The sequence below is a fragment of the Pogonomyrmex barbatus genome, unplaced genomic scaffold (genome assembly GCF_055798465.1).
Source record: "Pogonomyrmex barbatus isolate J1 unplaced genomic scaffold, ASM5579846v1 scaffold4, whole genome shotgun sequence".
In the NCBI taxonomy this organism is placed as follows: Eukaryota; Metazoa; Arthropoda; class Insecta; order Hymenoptera; family Formicidae; genus Pogonomyrmex; species Pogonomyrmex barbatus.
Genome location: NW_028297138.1, coordinates 12,976,689 through 13,001,905, shown reverse-complemented (window position 1 = coordinate 13,001,905; position 25,217 = coordinate 12,976,689). Strand labels below are relative to the sequence as shown.

Genomic DNA, 25,217 nt, shown 5'->3' with positions numbered 1-25,217 from the left:
CGTTTTGACATCATTTGACATCATAACATGACATTTCCTTTATGAAGACTAAAAAATTATATATTACCTACAAAATGCAATGATAAACGATGACACGACATGCGTGTTAGAGGAAGATCAAAGGAAAACAGTCGGGAAAAGCATGTTACCGCTTTAGTATCTCCGTCGCTTTTAGACATAACAAATAACGATATCCGAATCATTGTGTATGAATACGATAATACGAAAGTGTAATATGTGAAAAAAATGTAAAGTTTATATTAAAACATATTAAAAAAATGTAGTAAATAGATATGTGTACGTGAATGTGTGTGTGTGCGTGCGTGCGTGCGTGCGTGCGTGCGTGCGTGCGTGCGTGCGTGCGTGCGTGCGTGCGTGCGTGCGTGCGTGCGTGCGTGCGTGCGTGCGTGCGTGCGTGCGTGCGTGCGTGCGTGCGTGCGTGCGTGCGTGCGTGCGTGCGTGCGTGCGTGCGTGCGTGCGTGCGTGCGTGCGTGCGTGCGTGCGTGCGTGCGTGCGTGCGTGCGTGCGTGCGTGCGTGCGTGCGTGCGTGCGTGCGTGCGTGCGTGCGTGCGTGCGTGCGTGCGTGCGTGCGTGCGTGCGTGTGTGTGTGTATGTGTGTGTGTGTGTGTGTGTGTGTGTGTGTTTACACATGTTCTTATATGAAAAATTTATCATCGGGAGAAAATAAGTTTCATCAAGGTGACATTTAAAAAAAAGTAAGTCAGAACGGTAACTCACCTTCCATTTGCTGCATTGGTGATGGTACAGCGGATAGATGCTGGTGCTGATGATGATGATGATGATGGTGATAATGATGCGCCGGCCATTGCTGGTAGCAACAATCAGCAATGATTTCACGTCGTGACTCGTGTTGCGGTTGCATTCTCAATACCACTCGACACGCTCCATCGAATAGACAGGATCGATATCAATTAATATAGTACCGATCATACCGCGATCATCACAAAAGATTCATGTATTATCCGCGTGAGAAACCGCCATTCATATCGCAAAATCTATTTAAATCTGCACCCTGTGCATCGTCACGATCTGTCGACATTTTTAATTTAACGAAAGATTCGCGCGAGTAACGAAAGACAATACCGTTTTTGCACTCGCGAATTATTTTCGTCGTCGTAGCATTCCTGATACATCGATCAATTCTCATTCCAAGATATAGACATACGATATCTGTCGAATCGAGAAGACACGCACTTGATTGAAAATCATTGTCTGGATAATTCCGCTCATATTATCATCCGTCCGAAGTGAACAAGAATAATGTTGATAAATAATTTGATAATTGAACAATTATCAATATCTCATTATAATTTGTAATCCGCTTTAGAAGGCAAGTACGCTTGCGTTGAAAATATTTCTAATCTTCCTCTCGCTCCTCGCTTCGTCGTCTCTTTCCTCCTCCTCTCTCTCTCTCTCTCTCTCTCTCTCTCTCTGTCTCGTTATTAATGTCGGTAACGTACAGCGAAACAAGTGGATTTCTTCAACATCTCTCGCGGCTCCCCATTGAAAGAAGATCCAAGCGTGATTTCAGCACGGGCGCCGCGACACCGGCGTTCCAATTCTGACCGAGTGCCCGACGAACGCGGCACGAGCATCGTTCGCAGACCGAGACCGTTCGCCGCTACCGTCAACAGGACTTGTCTTCACCTCCACGTTCGGATGTTGACAAGGACGCTTAAAGCCGCGCGCTTCTCGATGATCTCGGATGAATCAGAAAGAACTCCCTCGAGGCGACTACCTCGCGGCTTATCATCGCAACATCATTCTCTCTCCAAGTAGAAAACGCCTTCCCTCCCTCCATCACTCTGTCTCTTTTCGGTTCTCTCGATTCTCTCTCGCTTAACTCTTGGAGAACTGTCCCAGAGAAAAAGAACGGATCTTACGCGGAGAGCGACGTACGGAGAGACGCGGAAGGAAGGAGGGCTTCTCTGAAGATCCTCCTACACGGGCACCCACGCTGCCTGGCGCTGGATGGCAATGGGATGCTGCCCACGAATCTTCTGCCCTCTTCTTTGATGCCAGAAGGCGGAGTCTTGGCGCGCCAGAAATGTTAGGGGTAGGTGCAATGGACTCAGGAGTGGACCTTTTTGCCATGCCACCCGGGAGTATGAATGTTTTAATTTTATATATCTAATATGTCCTTTCCTCCCTTCCCCCCCTTCTCTCTCTCTCTCTCTCTCTCATACGTAAGTAAGAAAATTCATTTGATGATACTACCGGGAAGAAATAAGAAAAGTGACAATTCTACTTTTAAAAAATAAGTCTGGTTTTAAACAATACTTTGAAATAACAGTTGCTCCTGTGTGATGAAATTTTGCTCTCTAAGTATTAGTAATTTTGGAAGAAAGAAAAAAAGAAGAGGACAGAGAGAGAGAGAGAGGAAGGAAAGAAATCTAGAGAAGAAGGATTAGATCGAAAGGTTTGCATCAATTTAATTACAAATTATTTTCTTTTCACAGAGTTATTTAATAATACTTGTATTGTATTACGTACAGTTGCATAGTGCCGAATATAATCACTGTAACCTTTCACTTATAGATTCATATCGTGTCTATATTTCGCTTCGATATATTCAAAATTCAGCATTTTATTACTATATTCAATTTAACAGATTTACATTTTTTGTTGATTTTTACGATAATTTCGAAATCTCAATTTCGATCTTGAAATGCTACGACAAGTAGAAACCTTAAACACTGCAAATTTCGTTTGTAAAAGAAACAAAAAAAAATCAAAATAAATCGAACTTCTTTAGAGAGAATCAAATTTTTCATTTTTCAGTGTTTTCAATAAAATCATCGACTTGTCGATGATCGATGAATTTCAAAAACAGAATTGTAGTTTCTCGTAAAAAATAAAATAAAATTATGTTTTATCGGAAAAAAGGAATATCACACACACATAAACATACACCACACACACACACACACACACACACACACACACACACACACACACACACACACACACACACACACACACACACACACACACAAAAGTTTTGAAAAGGTTTTTCCGATGCATTTGAGAATCAAGAGTCGTCACGAAGTTTCGCGCGTGGTAGATTTCTATCAATTTTTTCAATTCAATTATTGTGTTGATAAAATAACCTTGAATTGTTCTTTTATCCTATTTACTCTCTTCTCTTTATGAGCGCTTCAAAACGATCGTCTTACGCTTTCCTACATTTCACATAATTTGCGCAATCCTTGTGAAATTTGACTTAATCTATTCTTACAATTAGATTGCTAATGTGACGCATTTCGACTTCATTCTCTCTCTCTCTTCTCTCTCTCTCTCTCTCGCGACATTTTCGTCTCTAGGTTCATATCTCGCAACACTAATTGACATCTCAGTAAGAAATAATTTCGTGCACGAAATAATATTTTTTGATACACTTGACTTTCTCGCAACATACCTCAATATTTTCCATTTTCGATGTAATTATTAATATATATATATATATATATATATATATATATATATATATATATATATATTTATATATATATTTATATATTACATGATTATTAATAAATGAGATAATAAATTTAATTAATCAATTTATTTAGAAAAGTAAAATGAAAATTCTTGGCCGGCTCATAATTTTATTTTTTGGCTTTGCGATTTTGTGTCTATAATACACTTCGCATATATTGAAATAAAAAGACTTACTTTAATATACATATATTCGCATACTTTGAATATTAGAAAGTTGAACAAGATAATTCGTACATATAATTCGTATAATTAGATCTATTTTAATTTCCTAATATCGTATCTTCCTTTCTTCTTTTTATATTCTTCCCTTTCTCACTCCTTGGAATAATACACATGTTTATTCCACTTGAATAAATATTAGACAACTAGACACACATTTTCGACATGCCAATCAACGATCTCGTAACATCGTTTATCATGCTTATAGAATTATTGAGAATTACAAATGAAGGTGCATCGCAAGGAACTTAACGAGACGAGACAACGATTGGTGTTATCAGTTTAGCCCTTGTACATACATGTCTTTCGGTGACATAGGTAAAATTACATATCTGCAAAAACGATTGTATCCAAACGTAATTGGATTAATAGCAAACTTGGAAACTTGATTCGTTATATACATAGACGTATCTTCAACGAGCGGATACGCGTACAAATGTAAAGAATAAATGAATATTGTACACGAACGTTGTACAAAGTGGTATATAGTACCTATTATGCATTCGATACAAAGGTATGAGATATTCGTAATGAATAAGCTCAAGAGTGATACGACACATGCATATTGAAGAGCTCCTTTCGGGATGTCGGATGTTGGATGAGACACATCGAAGAAATGTGATGGGTATTTTTGTGTGAATTTTATTTATAAAAGAAATTAATGTACAAGTATGAAGAAAGTATGAAGAAAGGAGACTAAATACGATCGATTTTATGGTCTCGTAATAAGATCCTCACGTCGTGGTTTTTCATAATTATCGGTTTTTTTCTTTTTTTTTTTTTTCGTATTATCGAGGATGAATCTGCATTGGCTAATGGGACTAATGAGGATTAGGATGAATGGAGAATTGAATAAAACGAACATGATAGAGGAATGAGGGAGAAAAGGAAGATGATGATAATATTAATAATAGTAATGATTCGTCCTGTTAATAGATTTGTCTCGATCGAGAATGGCAAATCCCTCAACTGCCAAAAGCTTCTTCCTTTTCGAAAATTAGAATCGCCTATTATCGTCGATAACATCAGTGACATCAATCGCTAAACGATGCGCGCTCGCATATGCTTATTTATATCACATGATTAATATCTTCCCACATTTACATACGAACATTGTTGTAGTATTGTTGAAATTAATCCAGAAAAGTCTTGTCACCGCAATAATTGCGATACAAATATACCCGTTCGTCACGAGATAATGTATAACATGCATATTAATAATTCGTTAATGCTTCGACACTTGCTCTTAAAACGAAATCTGTTCTTTCCTCTCTCTCCCTTTCTGTATATTTCACAATTCACACACATATAAATGTATATTTATAAAAGTAGTTATGATGTAATAGATGTTGTTTACAAATTTGTGCAACTTACTGAAGTATCAAGCTAAGTAAATACCTATTATACTTTAGGGAATTAAGTCTAGATGATCGCTACTTCATTATTTGTGTATGTGTGTATTGTGTATACCGATTTATGTTAATAACTTACTTACATAATGAAATGAGCGAAAGCGCTGTGTGCGTGCAAATGTATTTGTGTGATACCATTAATTATCTTATCGCATCGATTTTTTTCAAATGATAAAAAAAAGAGTTTTGTTGTTTTTTTTTTTCAAGTAATTGGATATTAACACTGATGAATAATGCAAATGGCAAACAAATTAAAAGACGTGAATGTTGCGATCGATGAAAGAAAAAGACAAATTACGGTGAAAGTGTCCGCCCTTCTATTTTTTACTTTTCGCAATAGATATTAAGAATGTCGCGTGAAAACCACATAAAATTCTCTCTAATCTTATGATGAACCAATTAGTTTTATCCCTACTATTTTGTTTTATACGGTAACACATTTAACTACAAACATACGCACTACGCACTTACTACTTTTGATAAACTCTGTGAAAAGCAACGCTCCTTCCGATTTTCTGATAGATGTGTTCTCGACTTTTTTTTACCTATTTCCACAGACTTTGTAGTCAAATAATAATAATATAATTATACTAATAATTATAACTTCTCTCTCTCTCTCTCTCTCTCTCTCTCTCTCTCTCTCTCTCTCTCTCTCTCTCTCTGCCTAATTCTTTTTCTCGTTCTTACAAGGTTTTAATGTATTAATAGATGGTGGATCGGGCGTAGTTGTAAAATCCTAAGCATCGCATTCAAAAAGACAAATTCAAGGATTTCACTTCTTCTTATTCTTGTTGTTCGCACCCCGCGGTGGTGTCACAGGCCGTCCAGCATTCAGACCACCATAAGTAAATTTCCTCTTATCAGCTGGTTTCAAAATTTGGAAACTGCACATGAGAGTCTCGTCCACCGACATCATGGCACCTGCGTTGTCAAACTCGCCGCAGTAGTTCGGAGCCGAGAACAGCGTTACTAGTTGCCGTTTAGCAAAGAATTCATAACCATCTTCTACTACCTAAAGAATAATTTTTTGATTTAAAATACATCATAATGTCCTAAAAATTTCCCAAATATTTAACATTTTTTAACATTATTTACCTGATGCGCACGGCAAATAAGATCAAAATCATGTTTGTGTAAAAACTTGGCAACAACTTCTGCGCCGAAAGTGAACGAAACACCGCGATCGTTTTCGCCCCAACCCATAGTGTCTTTATCGGGATCAGACCACAATAAATCACAGAGCAATCCCTGATCAGGTACATCTGTCGGTCGCATGATACGTCTGATCTGCTCCATGCTCTGAAGATCTGGACTCAAACCTCCATGACAGCAAAATATCTTTTCGTCTACTATTGCAGCAACAGGTAAGCAATTGAAGCAATCAGTAAACGTTTTCCATAATTTGATATTGTAACGGCGTTTACCTAAAATATAATTTTATTATTCGTAGAAAGAACAAAATAAGCTAATAATTATAAAATAAATATCAAGAAAGATATTTATATCTTCAATAGTGTACTTACATTCGTCATAAAATCCATATATCCTATTAATGGATGCACACTCGTGATTTCCTCTCAACAAGAAAAAATTTTCTGGATATTTGATCTTGTAGGCAAGAAGGAGACAGATAGTTTCCAACGATTGTTTTCCTCTATCAACATAATCTCCTAAGAAGAGATAGTTGCTTTCGGGAGGAAAACCGCCATATTCAAATAATCGCAACAAGTCATAGTATTGTCCATGAATGTCACCTTATGAAAAAAATAATATATAGCTAAATGAAGTAAATGTTATTAAATGTAAATTGGCTTACCACATATTTTCAATGGTGCTTCAAGTTCTAGAAGAATAGGTTGTGATAGAAAAATTTCACGTGACTTGAGACACAATCCTCTGATCTCCACTTCCGTCAACTGAACATTCTTGCCTGGTCTTGCTCCTCTTACTAAAAAAATATACAAAAATGTTTTTGTTACAACGATATTGATATAAAAATTATAATTAATATGAATTTTATTTTTCAAGTCTGAGCCAAATCACGTTCAAAGTAATTCCCAAGTCTCTTTTAATGTTTATGATCATTATAATCTTTTTTATTAATTTGTCAAATTGCATTGTAAATTGTCTAAAATAATAATAAAATAATCGATTTAGTTCATTAAACATTTCAGAACTACTCAAAAAGATAACATAACATTGTATAAATAAAAGTTTTGTCTAAGAGAAAATAGCTGATTGACTGATTTTTTTCTTATGCCTTAAACGAATAATGATTGTAAGATATTAGTCTAAGCAATATTTTGTCATATCCTTAAAAGAGTAGGGTGGGTTATCGTGGCAGACAGCGTTATCGTGGCACAATTGAGAATAACAAAAAAAATTGCGGACGCGAGAAAACGCGAAAAAACGAACAAGTGAATCAAAGCGAGTCAAGTTGAATCAAGTCAGATTGATTGAGCTGAATAAGCGAGCAAACAGAAAGTAAACAATGTTTGTTTCATCTCGCCTTGCCACATCACGCTACATCATATCACATCATATCACATCATATCACATCATCCCACATCATACCATACCATACCATACACATTACATTACACTATACTACACTATATACACCATACCAATCACTACACCACTATACTACATCACATCACTTCTCATCACACCACATCACATCACATCACATCACATCACATCACACCACACACCACACATCACATAACACCGCACCGCACCGCACCGCACCGCACCGCACCGCACCGCACCGCACCGCACCGCACCGCACCGCACCGCACCGCACCGCACCGCATCGCATCGCATCGCATCGCATCGCATCGCATCGTATCGCATCGTATCGCATCGCACCACACTGCACCACACCGCACCACACCACACCACACCACACCACACCACACCACACCACACCACACACATCACATCACATCACGCTATGCCACGCCACGCCGCCGCTGCCATTCCCCCTTTCTCTCCTTCATCATGAGAAGCAGAGTACGACGATCGACTAGTTTTACCTTCCAAGAGTCGAGCTATAATATTATCGATGTTCAACTTGTCGGTCTCAGCCATCGGGCCGGAGTCTCGTATGCGTCCCGAGCTTCACACGGGGCACCTTGCTAACAAGAATGACCACTAATCCACCGGAATATCTCGTTTGTGTGCCGCACGACACGGGATTACGATCACGGTTTCGTACAAGTTACTCGCAATGGCCGCCCGAATAACGCGTACTCTAATCTCTTTCGTCCCTCCTCTACTCTCCTACCCTCTCGATTCTTCCTCGCCACTCCTTTCCAACTTCCTTCCCCGTTGCTCGATAATCATACGAGACTTTCTCGATCCGTTCGATCTCTCGGACATGCGTCATGCGTCACCACGCAGTCACTACAGCTTTTTTTGATCACAAAACTCTGACTGTGTTCCAAAATTCACTGCCAGGACTAAAATTCTATAATATACGTGACCTGAATTATATATTTTCAGTACTAGCAATGAATATCGAAACGCAACCTCAGTAGCAGTACAACCATAGACATAATACAGATAAACCGAGCATACTATATACCAGGGGGTCAACATGTAACTTTTCCCCTAGGGAGGAAACATGAAAAGTGAAAAGTTCACGCGATCATGTACGATTTTGCGAGATCATGTAACTCTCTCAAATGTGAAAATGTGAAATTTTTCACGTGAACTTTTTCATCATGTACCTTGGTGGAAAGACGGAAATCTAGGGAATTAATAAATATACTTCGGAATTAGAGAAGATTAGGGCTGCGTTAGTGTCGGTCCACAATAAGTATTTAATCTTTAAATACTTAATCTTTTCATAAGAAATTGACCAATCATAGTCGATTATTCTTTTCATATTCGATTATAATTGGTCAATTTCTTACTTCTTAAAGCTTAAATCACCTATTGTGGACCGACACTTAGGATTAAGTGTACGTAGTACATATATAATGGTTATTAAAAGATGTATATAATATTGTACCAATAAAATAATTTTCATTAGCTATAAAACCTATGAAACTATGTTTCATGATTTCACTTTCCACGTATCCAAGCTACATAATTGCTGTACGTGAAAAGTTTCACGTGCAATATCAAAGTGTGAAAAATGGAAAGTAAAAAGTGAAAAATGAAAAGTGAAAAATTTCACATAAAGTTACATGATTGACCCCCAGCATGCTCGGTCTATCTATACTATATCTATGAGTACAACATTGGATAGTCATGAAACATGAATGTATTCGGTGGTTATGCCTATCATATTTTCGATCCTAATTCGAATTTGAGTATCGTAAACATTCTTGTATTCATGGTGTAAGGAGACAAGGTGTGCGTAAGGTAGACTCAATTTGGATCCGATCTGCGCAGATATGATGTTGGAACGAGTCGTCTTCCATATTGGGAAATAATAGTAAAATAAACAATTTGTGATTACGTGACATATGACTCGATAATAGAGAATTTAATAATTATAACTCGGTAACAGAGAATTTAATAATTATTAATAATAAAAATCACAATAGTAGTTCTCAATTAAATAAATTCATTAATTGTCCTTTCATTATTTATGCTACATTTTGAATATCGCGAGAAAAACGCTGATTGGCTGATACATTAATACTTGTTCCACCATCCTTATTGGTCCATCCCCATTTTCATGCGCAAGAGCATACCTTGTTTTTTTACACCATGCTTGTGTCGGCCCTATTAGTACATCCATGGTAGAGAAACCGATCTCTCGAAAGAAAATCGATAAAAATAAATCGACTGTCGACTGATTATTGCAAAGCTCTACTAAACGATACATACATACAAACATACAAAGCACAAAACTACAAATTTCGATAAAGATTTGTATACAACGTACGATTTATATACGGAGCACAACGACGCAAGACGGAAGTACGCGTTATTGGTGATCGTGTCAATTTCTAGTTTTCTTGCCAACGGATTGATAGAAGATGCCAGAGAACGTGGTATATAAACTTTAACAAAATTTTCGCATTCCTCTTTCATCTTTCCAATTCAAGTTAAATTACGCAGATCAATGAAATTGTGCGGATCACGATGATGTCATGGATAATAGGTTATGTTATATTCTTTCAGAAGAAACATAAATGCATTCAAGATATAATGTCTCTTTCAATAGCATAAGTTTATTCTTAATCTCAGTTTTGTTACATACTCATACTTCCCTTTTTTCTTCTCGCTCTAGCTTTATGCATATTTGAAAACGAACGTGTTTCTAATTTTCAAGCAAAATTTATTTTTTGAGCGTTTTTTAGACCACAACGTTTTGAAAAAAGAAAACATAACCTTCTTTCTTTTTTAAGCTAAACGGAGATCATATTGACGTAAAAGGTGCCAATTGTGAATCTCATGACAATGACGAAGAGAATGTTGAAAACGATGTACATTTTGAACCTATAATTTCATTACCCTTGATAGAAGTGTCCAATAATGAAGAAGATGAGATAGAGATGCTAAAATTGTGAGTTATTATACTGAATAACTCATTAAGAATATTGATTTTAAGAATTTTTAAGAATATAACATACATGATTTGTTTTTATGCTTTCTAGACGGGCAAAATTGTATCGTTACGATACATCAAGTAATCCTGCGGAATGGAAAGAACGTGGTACAGGGGAAGTCAAATTGCTGAGACACAAAACAAAAAATACAGTCAGAGTAGTTATGCGCAGAGATAAAACTCTCAAGATCTGTGCCAATCATTTTATTACTCCATGGATGGAATTGAAACCAAATTGTGGCAGTGATAGAGCATGGGTTTGGAGTGTTCTTGCCGATTATGCAGATGAACAACTCAAATCAGAATTACTTGCAATACGTTTTGCAAATGCCGAAAGTAAGTTCTAAGGACTATTACACTAAATTTTATACATGTACACATGCGCGCGCGCGCGCGTACACACACACACACACACACGTGCAATAATGATGCGATAATTTTACATTACTTGATTTGTTTACTATAGATGCATCCATGTGGAAGGAAACATTTGAAAAGGCTAAGAAGATTGTAGGATCTGAATGTGAAATTTATGCTGGCAAAAGCAATTCTGAACAAAAGCATAGTGAAAGTGACAGCGAATCTAGTAGCGATGTAAGTTACAGCGAAAGTACTGATAATGAGGACCAAACAAGATCAATTAAACGGACTGAAGACTATGACCTGGTTTCTCAGCACAAGGATATTGAAAAGAAGACAATGGAGGAAAAAGATATAGTAACGAACGAGGAAAAAATAATTAATGACATTGCAAAACTAAAAGTGAAAAATGAAGGTGAGAAGTAATGATTATATATGGGCATATACAGATGTATGTATACATATACATATACTGGAACATAAATAAGATAATACAGAGTTTATTATTAAAAGGCACATTCCGATATTATATGCGCAAACACATATTTTACAATGTTTTATTATTCGAACATTAAACATGCATAGATGAATTTTTAGCAATAATAGTATGAGAAAGTTGATTAAATTTCAAAGTTACGCGCTAAAACTATATTTATATGAACATGTTATCTGTGATTTTTTTTAAAAACTGGGATTTTAAATTCATATTACATTTGTAATGAAAGGAATGTATGTGAGGGATGTATGTCGACTGTCAGAAAACGAATAAATACAACGACACTTGTACGAACGAAAAACTTTCCGCATTTTATTTGCTCATTATTTCACAAAAATGATGTGTGTATTATATCACATGATTTTTTTATGATTAATGATTGCACGTTATATTTTCCTTAAGGAAAATGAATGATGCATTGAGAGAGGTAAAGAGAAAGAATGCACACGCGTGACATGTATGCATTCGCATGCATATACATCAATATAAAATTGATTATTTCTTATTTTGCGACATAATATCTTAAGCCATATCTGTCTCCGTTTCCTTAGAAAGATTTTTAATCAATTTTAATTTCAATATTGTCATTTCATGCATAAAATACATTAATCAAACATATTAAATTTATGTAATATATTCCCAGCTCACATGAACGTAATATAATTTTTGAAATTTTTCAATTTTTAAATTATATGCTCCAAAAATGTCTATCAAATTATCAAATTAATCTATCAAATTAATTTAATAAGAATTGAACAACTTTTATTTTCATTTTCGACAGCTATTATTAATAAATCCGTTACGTCAAGTCGTGAGAGACGAAAATTAGTTCGACTCCCAATCAAATACCATCTCATTTATCAAATACATGTACGGTAAATTTATTAAATAATCAAGTTGACAAATGATATGTATTTTTTTTTTAATATAAGAATCGTAAGATTTTTTTTATACACTTATCGACTAATTTGCTCTATACTTATATATAGAAGAACTATATTATATATAGAAGAACGAAATATTTAAAACAAAATAACAATAATCCTTGTATTAAATAGCACACAAACAACATTACATTTAGTAATTTACATACAGAATAAGAATAAAGCACGTTACAAAAAAATTAAGATAGATTAAGGAATGTAAAGTAATTAAAGTATTGTGATACTTTGTAAATAGAACATTTAATATATCTCGTACAGATGTTATCCCTATCGCCATTTATATAAAATTTAAAATTGAGTGTACAAAATAATTCAAAAGAGAGCGTAATAATCGACTCTCGGACTAAAATTTTGTAGATGTTACTTAGGCTGTTATTAATAATTCAAATTCTCTATAGTTCATCTCTTGCTGAAAAAGATTGCAAGATATTTCGTCTCTCTTCCATCGTACGTTTTTTTTGATCAGACAATTTTCCTCTATAAAGAAGTCCTTGTACTCGCGTTTCTTCTGTTTGTACAAATATATCTCCCCGCTCCAAGATCTTCTCCATAGTTTTTACATAAATTCTTGCTGCCTCTCGCTGCTCTTCTGGTAGAGTCTCTTCAAAAATTCTTGCCTTCTTCAATATCTCCTAGAAAAAGAATAAAGTAAATGTGCTTCATATGGAGGAAATTTAGTCTTATAATAATTAAGTTTGGAATTGTTTCAATTTTTGCTTCAAGGAAAGTCAAATAAAGCAAATGTTATTTATGAAACTGACAGTAATTTTAGCAGAATTCAATGAAATATATGTTCAACAAGATCTGTTGATTATTTTCAAGTTGTCACCTGTCTTTCTTGCCCTCCCGCGGCTTTGAATTCTTCGGCTAGCTTATCCAATCGTTCTACGCATCCCGGTAAGCCCAGGTACACTCTGGATTTAGATCTGATAAATCGTTTCAAGTATTCACCCGTAAAATCAGAATCTCTCTCGGGAATGAATCTGATTGGTTCTGATTTGCCTTGTACGAATAATAATACTACTGGGAAGTCATCCTTTTTGATGCTGTAGCGTTGCGCTAGATCAGAATTATCCTTATTGCCAAAATCTTTGACACCTACTGTGGCTATCAAAAGATCCTGTGAATCCTTAGTATCGGCTGCTACAGTTGCATATTGCTCGTGTTTGCCACCATATGGAAATGCGACATCAAATTTAACAAGTACCGCCTTGAACCTGGGAATGACCTACATGAAAATGTTTTTGACAGACATGTGTAACTGTCAGAACTTACAAAATTATAAAAGTGAACAAGAATGCTGATAATTGAATTGATTTCTCTTACATGGTACATGAAAGTATCACTAGGAGCACATGTTTTATTTAAAAAAAATAATTCAGTATAAGAAATTCAACAAAAATATTAAAAAACAATATATATGCATACAACATACTATCGCAAGTAATATAGTCCTAAAACATTTTGCATTGTATATCAACATTTTTATATATTTCTTATATTGAAAATAAATATGTAATCATTTTTTAGTTTTTTCATGTAATTATAAAATTATATGTATATATAAAATTATATTGTAGAAAGAAATATCAACTCAATTTTAGAGAATAGAAAAATTTGATTTTATTAATTTGCATTCTATCTGTAATATCTATGATCTACAATATCAACAATCATAATTCATTGCACATAATTACTTAAAATGATGTATAAATTTTATATTAAAGATTAAAGAAATATACATATCAATATTCAGTCCATTTGATAAGATTTAATAGAATCAGTATGTCAGTATCTGTCATAAATAAAAAATGATTAAACATAGTATAATATAATGGATGAATCTGCTAACGTGACAGCTTAGTAACTATAGTAACTATAGCTGAAAATAGTGAAAATCAATCGAACACTATTCATATCTATCAATCGTTATATTAGCATATTTTCCTCGGATATTTAAAAAAAAAGCATTTTTTTTCCAGAAAAAATGCATAGATACATAAAAAATGCAAATTTTACATTGCAAGGTTATCAAATTGTAAAACAAAGTTTTCTATAACATTTAGTATATTAATAGTTTCTTTTATAAATTCGATTTTGCTGATAAATATTTTTATTAAATCTCATAGAAAAGAAAATTTCGTAAATAATTAATTAATTAAGCTTTATTCTTATTGAATTTTGTTCATCATATAAGAATCGTGATAATTAGTCTATTGCTCAAGATTTTGAATTTTTCATATTTTCGTTACCTTGTCGAATGAATAAGAATCCAAAGGTACACATCCCTTGCAATCATCACCGACGGTAATATGTAAAACCAATGCAATAACGAGGACGAGAATAAAATCGGACCGAATCATGATACGCAATGGTAAGAATTACGACGTTGATGCACCTGTCTGTATATTTTCCTGTCTATCAAATTAATTACTCAATTATTTCGTCCGTTTATTCTGCGAAACTAGACACTTCGTATCTTCGTAGCCTGCAAATAACACATGCAGATCTCCACGCGCCAACAACGTATTGGTTCAACGAACCGGCTTCGTTCCGGTCCCAATAACGAAATCAAACGAGACAAGCTCGTAGATATTCGTAGTTACTCGTAACGCATCGAATACCGAGCATCGAGAGACTCGAACAATGTAGAAAGTTTGTGTTCTTATGAGAATATATTTTGCACATACAAATCGACTTTTTCTATTCTTAGTTTTTTTATTTGTATTGTCATGATGTCAGCTGTTCGCCTTTAAAAAAATTTTTAATTTTTTTCCATTCCCTATTCTTTCTATTCGCATTTGCTACATGACTTATTATGCGAATATGCTAGAATAAGAAAGGAAGAATTGAAAAAAAAAAAAAAATGGAACCAGCATTGTTATTCTACATATGTACATACATATTACTAAACAAGGATAGGGATCAAGGGAAAATCTCTAGGGGAAATGCTTGTTCCTGACAAGTCTAGAGAAATTGACGATCGAGGCATATTGATACAAGCGAAAAAGTAATACATTACAAATTTCATAGATATAAATATAAAAATATTACTTAGACAATATATTTAATTATTTTGTGAAAAATGCAATCAGTAATATTAATATGTTAGTAAAGAATGGTTATAAATGCTAATAAATTATCAGTTTATAGACGAAAATTATTAAGATTTCTTTTTTGTCTTCTATATGATATATAATTTTATTATTAATGTCTGACACTCTTACTCTTACTCTCCCTTTCCCCCTTTTCTTTCTCTCTCTTTCTCTCTCTCTCTCTCTTTCTCTCTCACTCATATATGTATATACTAAATTATTTTCCCTTTTTATGTTCTAATCTTGGTCTTCCTTTCTTTGTAGTTGGTTTATCTTTTCCTTTGCTTAGCAAGGGATGAGTTTCTGTAAGTCATATGATTTCAATTTATTAGAATATCATTATAATCAGCAACCAATTGATTTTTATAAACATAATTTTAATACATAATAATGAACATATAAATAATACATATCCTACCATCAATCGGTGCTCCTTGTAAATCTATATCGTGTGAACGATGTTTCTTCATTGGTGGTTCGTGTGGTATCACTTGATTATCCTCCGAATCTTCTACATCCGGAGATATAGGTAGAAATTGAAGAGAGCCAATATCTTCGGTTTCCTCATCAGAACTGCAAAAAGCAGCAACTCTGTCAATTGACGCAACATCAACTTCTATTTCTTCATCCTGAGCCTCTTCCCCTTGTACAACAGATTTATCTTCGTCGCTCAAATCAAATTCACTTTCCCTTTCCTCATATTCAACATTTTCATCCAATTCTTTGAAATCCGGTGCAAACGCAGACCAATTCTCTACCTGATTTTGTGCCCAAATAGACACTACGCCCGATGATATGGATGCAATTATTGGTCTCACTGGATGCCACTGTGATAGGAAGAAAAATGCGAGACGATGCATCACAAGTGGTAACAATTGTGTTATATTTCATAGCGAATCAAAGAATTTTGTTAATTATATATTTAGTTGCCTTACCACAACATCGAGTAAAAGTTCGCCTTTCGTTCCATGTAAAATTTTCACCAAATTTCCAATGCTTTTCTCCCACACATACAATGCATGTTGTCTCGCTGATCCAGCGCATACATACTCTCCATCCCCCGAGAAGCAACATTTCTTCCACATTGTTTTATTTACAAGATCTTGCAGTTTTTGAATTGGTTCAGGTTCACCATCTTTGCCACATGCTAATATTTCAGTACTATCATATACACGAATCACTCTGTCAGCAGTATTAACTAGAAAACAAGAGCCTCGTCGTGCAAACTCTATACTTTTTACTGCTGTATTGCTAGCAGTGCCTTGCGTTATTTTATAAGAAGCTTTTACAGTTAATGTCTCAGCGTCAAGAACTAAAACTCTACCACGTGCATTTCCTGTATATACATAATCTCCACGTCGATCAAACGATGCCACTATATTTAAATCACTCTGAAATTAGACATTATATATTATAATATTGTAATATTACAAATTTTTATCTTATTATCTGTATTTTCTCTTATGTCATAATTTTAGTTAATATTCTAGTTAATACTGGAAATACTTGAAATAAATTTCTCGAACGATATACATTATACATATAACATTACATACATCTTCATCCAGTGGTATAACTCTATGTGTTCCTTCAATATCAACCATGACAGCAGCATGTCGCATTGGACATACCAAAAACTTATTGAGATTTCTTGGATGAAACTGTACTTTCAATATTGGAGAGGGAAACCTATATTTCTGATCACATTCTCCAGACAAAATGTCCCATATACAAACATTATTATCTGTTGATGCACTTAATAATTTATGGCCATTTCTAGACCAACTAAAAGATATAATCCACTTAGTATGTTTTCAGATCTATTATTTTATATATTTTCTGCAAACTACTCCTTTTTACTGTATTATTCTTTAAATCGATCGATTTTTGGAGCTTTTTATAAAAATCAAATTTCACAAACTAAATTAAATACGCAAAATCACTTTTTAGCCACATAAATATATATATATATATATATGCATACATATATATGTAAAACTCACCTTAATGAACATACAGGATGTACATGAGCACTAACAATTTTAGCTATACCACGAGTCAGAAAGTCCCAAATTACTATTCTCCCATCATTGCATCCCACAGCAAGTAATGTCCCTCTTTTATTAAATGTACAGGTTACAGCAAGGGATATACAATCCAATGTGCCATCAAATTCCTATAATAAAAATAATAATAAAATAAATAAAAATATTAAATATATATTATTATTTCATTAACAAAATTACAATTAATATTGCATACATACTTCTGGATAGTTCTGACCGAACGATTCTAAAATGAAATAAATGAAAATATAATTGTGAATTTAAATAGGTATTATAAAACTTAAGCATTTATACTAGAAAATATTTATTTCATTATTATTAATCACATACGTATCTCATAATAATCATATATCTACCTAGTAATTCCAAGTTCATTTTGACAACACCGATTTGCTATATGGCTATGTGATTATATGTCATATTGTTATCGCTCTTAGATCTTAGATCCTCATGTAGACACCGGCGCTTTGACACAGAGTGATAATTGATGAAAAATGAATGGTGGGAGTAAACAGTAAGTACTTTTAAGAGAATTTAAAATATTTTTGAACTCTTAGCTCTAATTGACTAATTTTTATGGTACATACGTCTTATTGTAAGTGTCGGTCCACAATAGGTGATTTAAGCTTTAAGAAGTAAGAAATTGACCAATTATAATCGAATATGAAAAGAATAATCGACTATGATTGGTCAATTTCTTGCGACTTAAAGATTAAATACTATTGTGGACCGACACTAATGATTACAAAAAGTGCATGCGGCCGTTCTTAAGTCTTGTGTCCATGATACTAGATATCGATCCGAGATTTCGGACAAAAAAGAGAATTGACCAATCGTATTGGTTAATTGGCTGAATTATTCAAACGCAATTGGTCAATTCTCTTTCCATCCGTGACATTTTAAGTGTCGCTTTTGCTTCGGTATATACAATAAATTTAAAAAATTTAAATCTTGCTTCAAATCAAAATGTTTTAAACGAGAGATCTTAATTATTATAATTCTTTAACTATATGGCGTGAGTCCCAATTGTCAATTTAGAGACTTTAACGCAAAAATCTAAATTTACAAAACAATATAACTGGGAAGGGGGAAGGGGAGCAATATTTAAAACTTCAGAATTTCAAGAATTTTTTATATTTCAAAGAACCTTTTCGAGGTTCTAAAAATTTTCTAAGAATTACAACGAAACTGTAAGATACTTTCAGATACCTGTACTTGTTGTTTTATACAATATTCCAATATTCATAATATCATATAAACAATTTTTTTTTCAAATTAATATTATCTTTTATTAGCAATGACATCCTTATGCATCATTTGTTTATATTGCTCCACTATATACCTGAAAATAAATATCTTTTAACATCATTATACATTAATAACATAATATACATAATATATATAATTTATAATAAGATACATTAATTTATTATAACAATTTTATATTATAAAAAATAATATACAGAATACTATCTTAATGAGACAGTGTAATAAAAATGTCCTTTAATTAAATCAAAGTATACTTAAACTGAGAGAAGAAGTATTTTAGATTTGATCAATCTTATTTACTTTTCAGCTGCACAATGTCCGATCCAGTCAGACATATCGATCATCATGTGGAACAATCGTTCCAAGTATTGATTAATACACAACACAGTTATATCATTTGAACATAGAAACAAGGTATAATACATTTCATGGTAAATCGCATTACTACTGCAACTTTCAATTTCTTTACTAAATATTTCCCAGACCTAAAAAAATACATCTTTATTAAATTAAGAAATATTTCTTTATTGATATTATGTACACATTATTATACTTTTAATGTGCACGTTCTATTATAAGTCAATACATAAATTTCCTTTCTTTTTATTATCGTATTAGAAATTGTTGAATTATTAAGGCTCGGTTGTTTCTCTGTAGTCATATTGAATTATGACATCAGACGTGAGAAATGACATGTAAAAAGTTTCTTGCATCGTATAGCTTTGTCTTGTACCTTTTCTTTAAAAACATATTTTCGTATTTTTAAAACTTGTAAAAAATACCAGAAAAAAAGATATCTGCTCAATAAATCATGTAAAAATGTAAAATAAATCTTGAAATAATGGTACACTGCTTAAATAATGGTACTAGCTATCAGAAATTATTAGATCTAGTTGTTTCTGATATCTGAGCAGTGATCATTATTTCAAGAATTATTTTACACTTTTACGTGATTTATTGGACAGATATCTTACTTTCTAGTATTTTTTACAAGTTTTAAAAATACGAAAATATCATGTTTTTAAGGGAAACGTACAAGATAAAGTTATATGACGCAAAAAACTTTTTACATGTCATTTCTCACCTCTGACGTCACACAACCCATGTCGCGCCGCGAGGGAAACCGAGAGAACCGAGCCTTAAGAATGATATTATTATATTAATAAATTATATTATTAAAAAATATAAAATATAAAAAAAAAATTCTCTTTTCTCTCACCTGTACCCATTTTCTCGATAATATATTTCGTAAAGATTCTTTATATTTAAAGCGTTGCAAAGCGTAAATAGCTTCAATGCCTTCTTCAACGTTCTTGATCTCTTTAAATATGCAGTCAATCAGATTTTTTACCATGTTCTCCAATTCCATTATAAAGTTTCTAAACTTTAACATATTTTCGAGCCACGAAGATTTTGTAACATCCAGAATATTGTCACGAATTTTCTTGATTTTATCAAGACTTTCATAAAAAAGATTCTCTATTCGGCAACAATAGATCTCGTATTCAATGCCTCTTGCACCGCCAATCATTCCCACGTTATTGTGTCTAGAAATTATAAGTATTTGTCATGTATATATGTATTATAATTACATATAGGTGTGATAATACAACCATTTTCATATTTATTATGCTTTAAAACAATATGTATACAAAATATTCCATTTCATCTTACCTTCCAAATACTACTGACGAATTACATATTTCGATGACATCATGACATCTCTGTATGAACGTATCAATATGATTAAATACTAACTGTCTATTTACATCCCAGACACTATTCGATTTAATGAGCGCAGTTATCTTTATAACCTGCCAAAGATTTTATCAAAAAGATGCACAAATTACAAAATATTATAAGAATTATACTACCAATATTTTATCCATTTTTTTCAAAATAAATTATCTATTAAGCTTACAACTTGTAATATGTATTATTCGTTTTATCCAATCACTGGATATTTACTAAAGTGGATAATTTGTTAATTATTTAAAGTATTTTATGTTTATACAAAGATTGTGAACTAATCATCTTGTGTTTGATGGAAACTTGATAAAATTGACCACTAATATACAAAATTTAAATACCTTATTATATATAGTTTTATATGTTTGACAACAACAAATACATTTTTGAAGTATGTTTATACCATTTTCCGCGTTGCCTTCTAATATCTCTTGTACATTGACATAATTTTTACATTGATATACAATCTGTGTACTGATAGCTTCACAAAGTATCTCTATGTTGCTTCTAAGAAAAATAATAACACATTTTTATTCTGTTGTTTAATCTGCAAATAACTTTCAATTTTAAGATTAATGGAGGATTAAGAGTCAAGTATGATAATTAATAATCAAGCTTCAAATGTTTTAATATGATGTGTGTGTGTGTGTGTGTGTGTGTGTGTGTATTAAATAAAGTATGAGTAATAAAAAATAATATATGTGATAAATCGTACGATATATTATAAAACGGTGATTCAGTCCAAATAAATAATATCAAAAACAATATTCTCGTTACAGGTTTTTCAATTTCGTCCGGACACTTCAGGTCATTACAAGCCTCTGATAAAACATTCAAATACGTTATATTGGACGCAGCTTGCTCTAACCCTTCATGAAGCTGTAATATTAAAAGTCGAAAGGAATCAACACTCGGCGAACAAGCGTTCTCCAATAGATGCAATATCGATTGAATTTTTGTATTTGAAACCTGATCGTACAAACAGTTCAAATTAAAATCTGCAAATAAAACATTCTATGTATATTGTTATTTAGAAATGAAAAGATCTAAAAGTTTAGATCAACATAAATAGCAGTTAATCGTTTGCGATTCACATAAAATTGTAAAAATATTCGAAATTAACATCTCGCTATCCAACGTTGTGATTCGTTATATATGGTTCGTTCACTTTTGCACATGGAAGTGCTCGCCAATATTTCTCGTATTTGTTTAATCCAATATCGCACAATCCCTTCGAATCTGTCAATCAGTGCCTTTTCCGATTCCCGCATCTCATTAGATATATGCTGCATATTTGTCTCAAGTAAATTCAATCTCTTGTCTATTGACAGTGTCGCTGTATCAGCTATATTATCTTCCGGAATATATAATTTGGTCAAATTTATCGACTTGTAAACCCATTCGGTTAAGTACATTAGGAAATTATGTAGATTGAAGAACAAATCATTTCTAATAACTGGCCTCATTAAGGAAAGGAAAATGTGACTTGTAGAATCAACATTAAAAGATCAAACTTAAGAAGTAATGATGATTTCGAAATTCAATTTGAATTTCAAAATATTGATGATGATTTCAAAATTCAATTTGAATTTCCTTATCTTTATGACTAAGACAAAAATATCCTTATGACTAAGAATATCAATTATCTATTATCTATTAATTTTGATTTTTCTAAAGAGAGCTATAACAATAGAGGGACTGTTATTTTTTAAATACATATACTGTTGTGATATAACTAAGATAAGAAAAAAAAGATACTTTCTGGCCATTCGTCACTGTCGCGTGCGATGGTTATATACATATTTTCCATTACTTTCAACACGCACATCATTGCATTACGATTGATATTACCAAAGACAACTGTAGCGTGAAAATTGTCGATGGTAAATACATGCCATGGAATTCGCAAAAAATATATGAAATCACTTTGATTATTCTCTGGAATGCTTAATTGCACTTTCAGTGTATCAACTTGGAAATATATACATAATAATGTGCAAGCAGGATTCTCGAAATATTCACGAATAAGCATACAACATTCCTCTTTCCAATCTGAATCTTTAATAAAAGGAAGAATTGCGAGATCTTTTACAAAACATATCTGAAATAACATGCTCCAATAATATTGATAGACATCTTTATATGATCTTAAATAATATTGAAGATACGAAGAATCCTTCCAATTTTCAATATAAAAAAATAAAATATAAACATGACAAAGCTAATATACGTATACATTTAATTCAATTTATAAGAATAACCAACTAACCAACTTATCTAAATCCTGTTTATTAAAGATTGGTTTAATCGTTTCGGAAGAAAGCTCCTCTTTGGTTTCAAGACTTTCTGAAACATTAAAAAAAAAAAAAGCATACGTGCGATATTGCACATTTATGTATATACATATGTATGTAATTCACTGATCAATTCGGCGAGCATGTAAATATTTTCAAAAAAAGAAACAAATTTGGAAAAAAACACCTTGTCCACCAAAATCTTCCTCGTCCGTATCCATATCCAAGAAATCTCGATGAGAATCCAACACTGATTTCTCCGTTTTCTTTGTTTTCTCCATATCTCACGTTGATATTTGTTAAATATGTGATAAACAATCTGACAATATGAATATTTTATACAATGATTACGATGACGATTAATTATTAATCGATACAGATAATTAACAACTGTCTAATGATTGTAACGTGCTGTGATGTACTCGTGATGTGTGGCTAAGCAACGTATCGTGCGTATCGATAAAACGAAATGTCTAAATGATAACTGCAAACTCTATCAGATATGCCATCCTTTGAATTTGTAACGATCCCTAATTATATAATAATCACAACCATAAACAATAAGAAAATTGTTCGTAATATTTTTATAAAGTTGTTTAGAAGAAAGAGAGGAAAGTTGAAATCTGTCTTCTTCTTTTTCTTCCTCTTCTTATTCCTGCAAAATTGAAATTTGTCAATTGATAAGTGATGAGAATGCGTAAGCGTAAAATATGTAACCAAAGCAACAGTCATGGTGCGCGGTATAAATAGTTTAGTGAGTGAGAAGCATCGGAAACGACTGCGGAGCATCACGTTCCGAATATGCTTGGCGAGACATATAAATTCATTTTTCGCGCGAGATCGCCTTTAAGGCCGGCTGCAGACAGGACGCGACAATGCGGTAACGCGATAGCTAATCACCGTATTGTTTTCTGATATACAATTTCGTTACGTTATATTAGAAAACAAGACGGTGATTGGCTACCGCGTTGCCGCGTCGTCGCTTTGCGCGTCCTATGTGCAGCCAGCCTAAGGATGCCGTCCTATGGGCACGGAAAATGGAATCGGTGAAATGTGGATATAATTAATACACTTAATACAATTAATTGAATTGAAATGATGAAAAATTATCAAACTGAAAAAAAATAAAGTTAGAATGGATTCCGTTTCTTGAAAAATATACTCCATGGGAAATCAGGATGTTTAAAATCGGAATGAAAAGCTAATTGAAATTTTCGGAACGATGCTGATTGACTGTTCCTATCATTTTATCTTTCCGATTCCGTTCCGATTCCGTTTTCCGTGCCCATAGGACAGCACTTTGAGGATACGTCCCTATGAAGAAGGAAATAATGGAATGGAATAGAAAAGGAAACATGGTGAGGGGGGCTAACCAATCAAAATGATTCCGTTCCGTTTTTTCATGGCTGGGTTCCCCATGGCAAACATTTCATGGAACGGATTTATTACAGAATACGTGCATTTAACCTGTTAATCGGATATATCGTTGGACGGCCCGACATAAAGCCACTTTAACCGTTTTCTTCACCTGAAAAGACATCCAAAAAAAGCAATTTTCGCACGATATGGTAATATAATATTTTATATATATATATATATATATATATATATATATATATATAAAACAATATTATATTTAAATAAAAATTTAATTTTACCAAGCTTTGTAACAAAACAATACAATACAACAAACAATAACAAACAATACAACAAAGTAAGTTTGTTGTACCAAAGCAAAAGCGTATCCTAAAATGTTTTACACTAATCTTAATAAGATAAACAAATTAAAGTACTTTAAATGTTTTTGCTTTTGGTACAATAAATTTAAGGTTTTACATCCCGATTAAAGTCAAAATAACGTTGGCGCAACCGAGTCTTAGTTTAGATAAAATATTTTAATATCATAATATTTAATATTACATCACACACATATATATATATATATATATATATATATATATATAATATTATATATCATGCAAAAATTGCTTTTTTTTGGATGTCTTCTCAGGTGAAGAGAAGTGTTAAAATGACTTTACGTCAGGCTGTCTAAGTGTCGGTCCACAATAGGCGATTTAAGAAGTAAGAAGTAAGAAATTGATCAATTATAATCGAATATGAAAAGAATAATCGACTATGATTGGTCAATTTCTTATAGTTTAAAGATTAAATACTTATTGTGGATCGACACTAATGATGTATCCGATAACAAGTTAAATTTA

At 32.9% G+C, this 25,217-nt stretch overlaps 6 protein-coding genes across 9 annotated transcripts in view; 1 reads left to right on the top strand and 5 right to left on the bottom strand.

Annotated features, from left to right (window-relative positions):
• The window catches only part of LOC105423564 (uncharacterized), an 11,195-nt gene extending 7,721 nt beyond the window's left edge, over positions 1–3,474 (bottom strand). For both annotated transcript variants that reach the window (XM_011633343.3, XM_089081347.1), the window contains exon 1: positions 739–3,474. In XM_011633343.3, the coding sequence (XP_011631645.2) occupies positions 739–883 (145 nt within the window). In that variant the 5' untranslated portion in view covers positions 884–3,474. The remainder of the gene's footprint in view (positions 1–738) is intronic.
• Positions 3,475–5,337: 1,863 nt separating this feature from the next.
• LOC105423565 (serine/threonine-protein phosphatase PP1-gamma catalytic subunit B) lies at positions 5,338–8,491 on the bottom strand. The gene is made up of 5 exons (XM_011633344.3): positions 8,192–8,491; positions 6,970–7,101; positions 6,677–6,907; positions 6,249–6,577; positions 5,338–6,165 (listed from the first exon to the last, which is right to left on the bottom strand). The coding sequence occupies exons 1-5, from the start codon at positions 8,244–8,246 to the stop codon at positions 5,926–5,928; spliced, it is 987 nt and encodes a 328-aa protein (XP_011631646.1). The 5' UTR covers positions 8,247–8,491; the 3' UTR covers positions 5,338–5,925.
• Positions 8,492–9,929: 1,438 nt separating this feature from the next.
• Positions 9,930–11,879, top strand: LOC105423566 (ran-specific GTPase-activating protein). Its single transcript, XM_011633345.3, has 4 exons — positions 9,930–10,165; positions 10,523–10,680; positions 10,772–11,058; positions 11,189–11,879. The coding sequence occupies exons 1-4, from the start codon at positions 10,151–10,153 to the stop codon at positions 11,506–11,508; spliced, it is 780 nt and encodes a 259-aa protein (XP_011631647.1). The 5' UTR covers positions 9,930–10,150; the 3' UTR covers positions 11,509–11,879.
• Positions 11,880–12,743: 864 nt separating this feature from the next.
• Positions 12,744–15,432, bottom strand: wbl (endoplasmic reticulum protein 29-like protein wbl). 2 transcript variants are annotated; one of them, XM_011633346.3, is made up of 3 exons: positions 14,775–15,432; positions 13,352–13,750; positions 12,744–13,154 (listed from the first exon to the last, which is right to left on the bottom strand). In XM_011633346.3, exons 1-3 carry the CDS (start codon positions 14,883–14,885, stop codon positions 12,915–12,917), a joined length of 750 nt encoding a protein of 249 aa, XP_011631648.2. In that variant the 5' UTR covers positions 14,886–15,432; the 3' UTR covers positions 12,744–12,914. The 2 variants fall into 2 exon arrangements, with proteins under 2 accessions (XP_011631648.2, XP_088937474.1); XM_089081348.1 differs by having other exon boundaries at positions 13,352–13,739.
• Positions 15,433–15,788: 356 nt separating this feature from the next.
• Rbbp5 (retinoblastoma binding protein 5) lies at positions 15,789–18,297 on the bottom strand. Its single transcript, XM_089081346.1, has 7 exons — positions 18,040–18,297; positions 17,884–17,909; positions 17,621–17,793; positions 17,174–17,402; positions 16,553–17,008; positions 16,036–16,444; positions 15,789–15,920 (listed from the first exon to the last, which is right to left on the bottom strand). The coding sequence occupies exons 1-7, from the start codon at positions 18,056–18,058 to the stop codon at positions 15,835–15,837; spliced, it is 1,398 nt and encodes a 465-aa protein (XP_088937472.1). The 5' UTR covers positions 18,059–18,297; the 3' UTR covers positions 15,789–15,834.
• A 504-nt stretch (positions 18,298–18,801) lies between these two features.
• Positions 18,802–23,901, bottom strand: LOC105423569 (uncharacterized). 2 transcript variants are annotated; one of them, XM_089080815.1, is made up of 10 exons: positions 23,183–23,901; positions 22,971–23,047; positions 22,460–22,802; positions 21,825–22,157; positions 21,417–21,699; positions 21,043–21,208; positions 20,627–20,766; positions 20,172–20,499; positions 19,253–19,437; positions 18,802–19,039 (listed from the first exon to the last, which is right to left on the bottom strand). In XM_089080815.1, the coding sequence occupies exons 1-10, from the start codon at positions 23,274–23,276 to the stop codon at positions 19,018–19,020; spliced, it is 1,971 nt and encodes a 656-aa protein (XP_088936941.1). In that variant the 5' UTR covers positions 23,277–23,901; the 3' UTR covers positions 18,802–19,017. The 2 variants fall into 2 exon arrangements, with proteins under 2 accessions (XP_088936941.1, XP_088936939.1); XM_089080813.1 differs by having other exon boundaries at positions 18,802–19,025; positions 23,183–23,899.
• Between the last annotated feature and the right edge of the window lie 1,316 nt (positions 23,902–25,217).

Bases quoted from the DNA above. Each gene is read 5' to 3' on its own strand.
- LOC105423565 (XM_011633344.3), bottom strand. From the start codon at position 8,246: ATGGCTGAGACCGACAAGTTGAACATCGATAATATTATAGCTCGACTC. The intron at 7,102-8,191 runs GTAAAACTAGTC...ATATTTTTTTAG, and splicing joins TATAGCTCGACTCTTGGAAG to TAAGAGGAGCAAGACCAGGC. The intron at 6,908-6,969 runs GTAAGCCAATTT...TTTTTTCATAAG, and splicing joins AGCACCATTGAAAATATGTG to GTGACATTCATGGACAATAC.
- LOC105423566 (XM_011633345.3), top strand. The intron at 10,681-10,771 runs GTGAGTTATTAT...TATGCTTTCTAG, and splicing joins GAGATAGAGATGCTAAAATT to ACGGGCAAAATTGTATCGTT. The intron at 11,059-11,188 runs GTAAGTTCTAAG...TGTTTACTATAG, and splicing joins ACGTTTTGCAAATGCCGAAA to ATGCATCCATGTGGAAGGAA.
- Rbbp5 (XM_089081346.1), bottom strand. The intron at 16,445-16,552 runs GTAAGGCAACTA...TTCCTATCACAG, and splicing joins AACTTTTACTCGATGTTGTG to TGGCATCCAGTGAGACCAAT. The intron at 15,921-16,035 runs GTAGGATATGTA...TATGACTTACAG, and splicing joins ACAAGGAGCACCGATTGATG to AAACTCATCCCTTGCTAAGC.
- LOC105423569 (XM_089080813.1), bottom strand. From the start codon at position 23,276: ATGGAGAAAACAAAGAAAACGGAGAAATCAGTGTTGGATTCTCATCGA. The intron at 22,803-22,970 runs GTTAGTTGGTTA...ATGTTATTTCAG, and splicing joins AACAGGATTTAGATAAGTTG to ATATGTTTTGTAAAAGATCT. The intron at 20,767-21,042 runs GTATTTAAATTT...AATCTTTGGCAG, and splicing joins ATAAAACTATATATAATAAG to GTTATAAAGATAACTGCGCT.
- wbl (XM_011633346.3), bottom strand. From the start codon at position 14,885: ATGATTCGGTCCGATTTTATTCTCGTCCTCGTTATTGCATTGGTTTTA. The intron at 13,751-14,774 runs GTAACGAAAATA...ATTTTCATGTAG, and splicing joins ATTCTTATTCATTCGACAAG to GTCATTCCCAGGTTCAAGGC. The intron at 13,155-13,351 runs GTGACAACTTGA...TTCTTTTTCTAG, and splicing joins CGGGAGGGCAAGAAAGACAG to GAGATATTGAAGAAGGCAAG.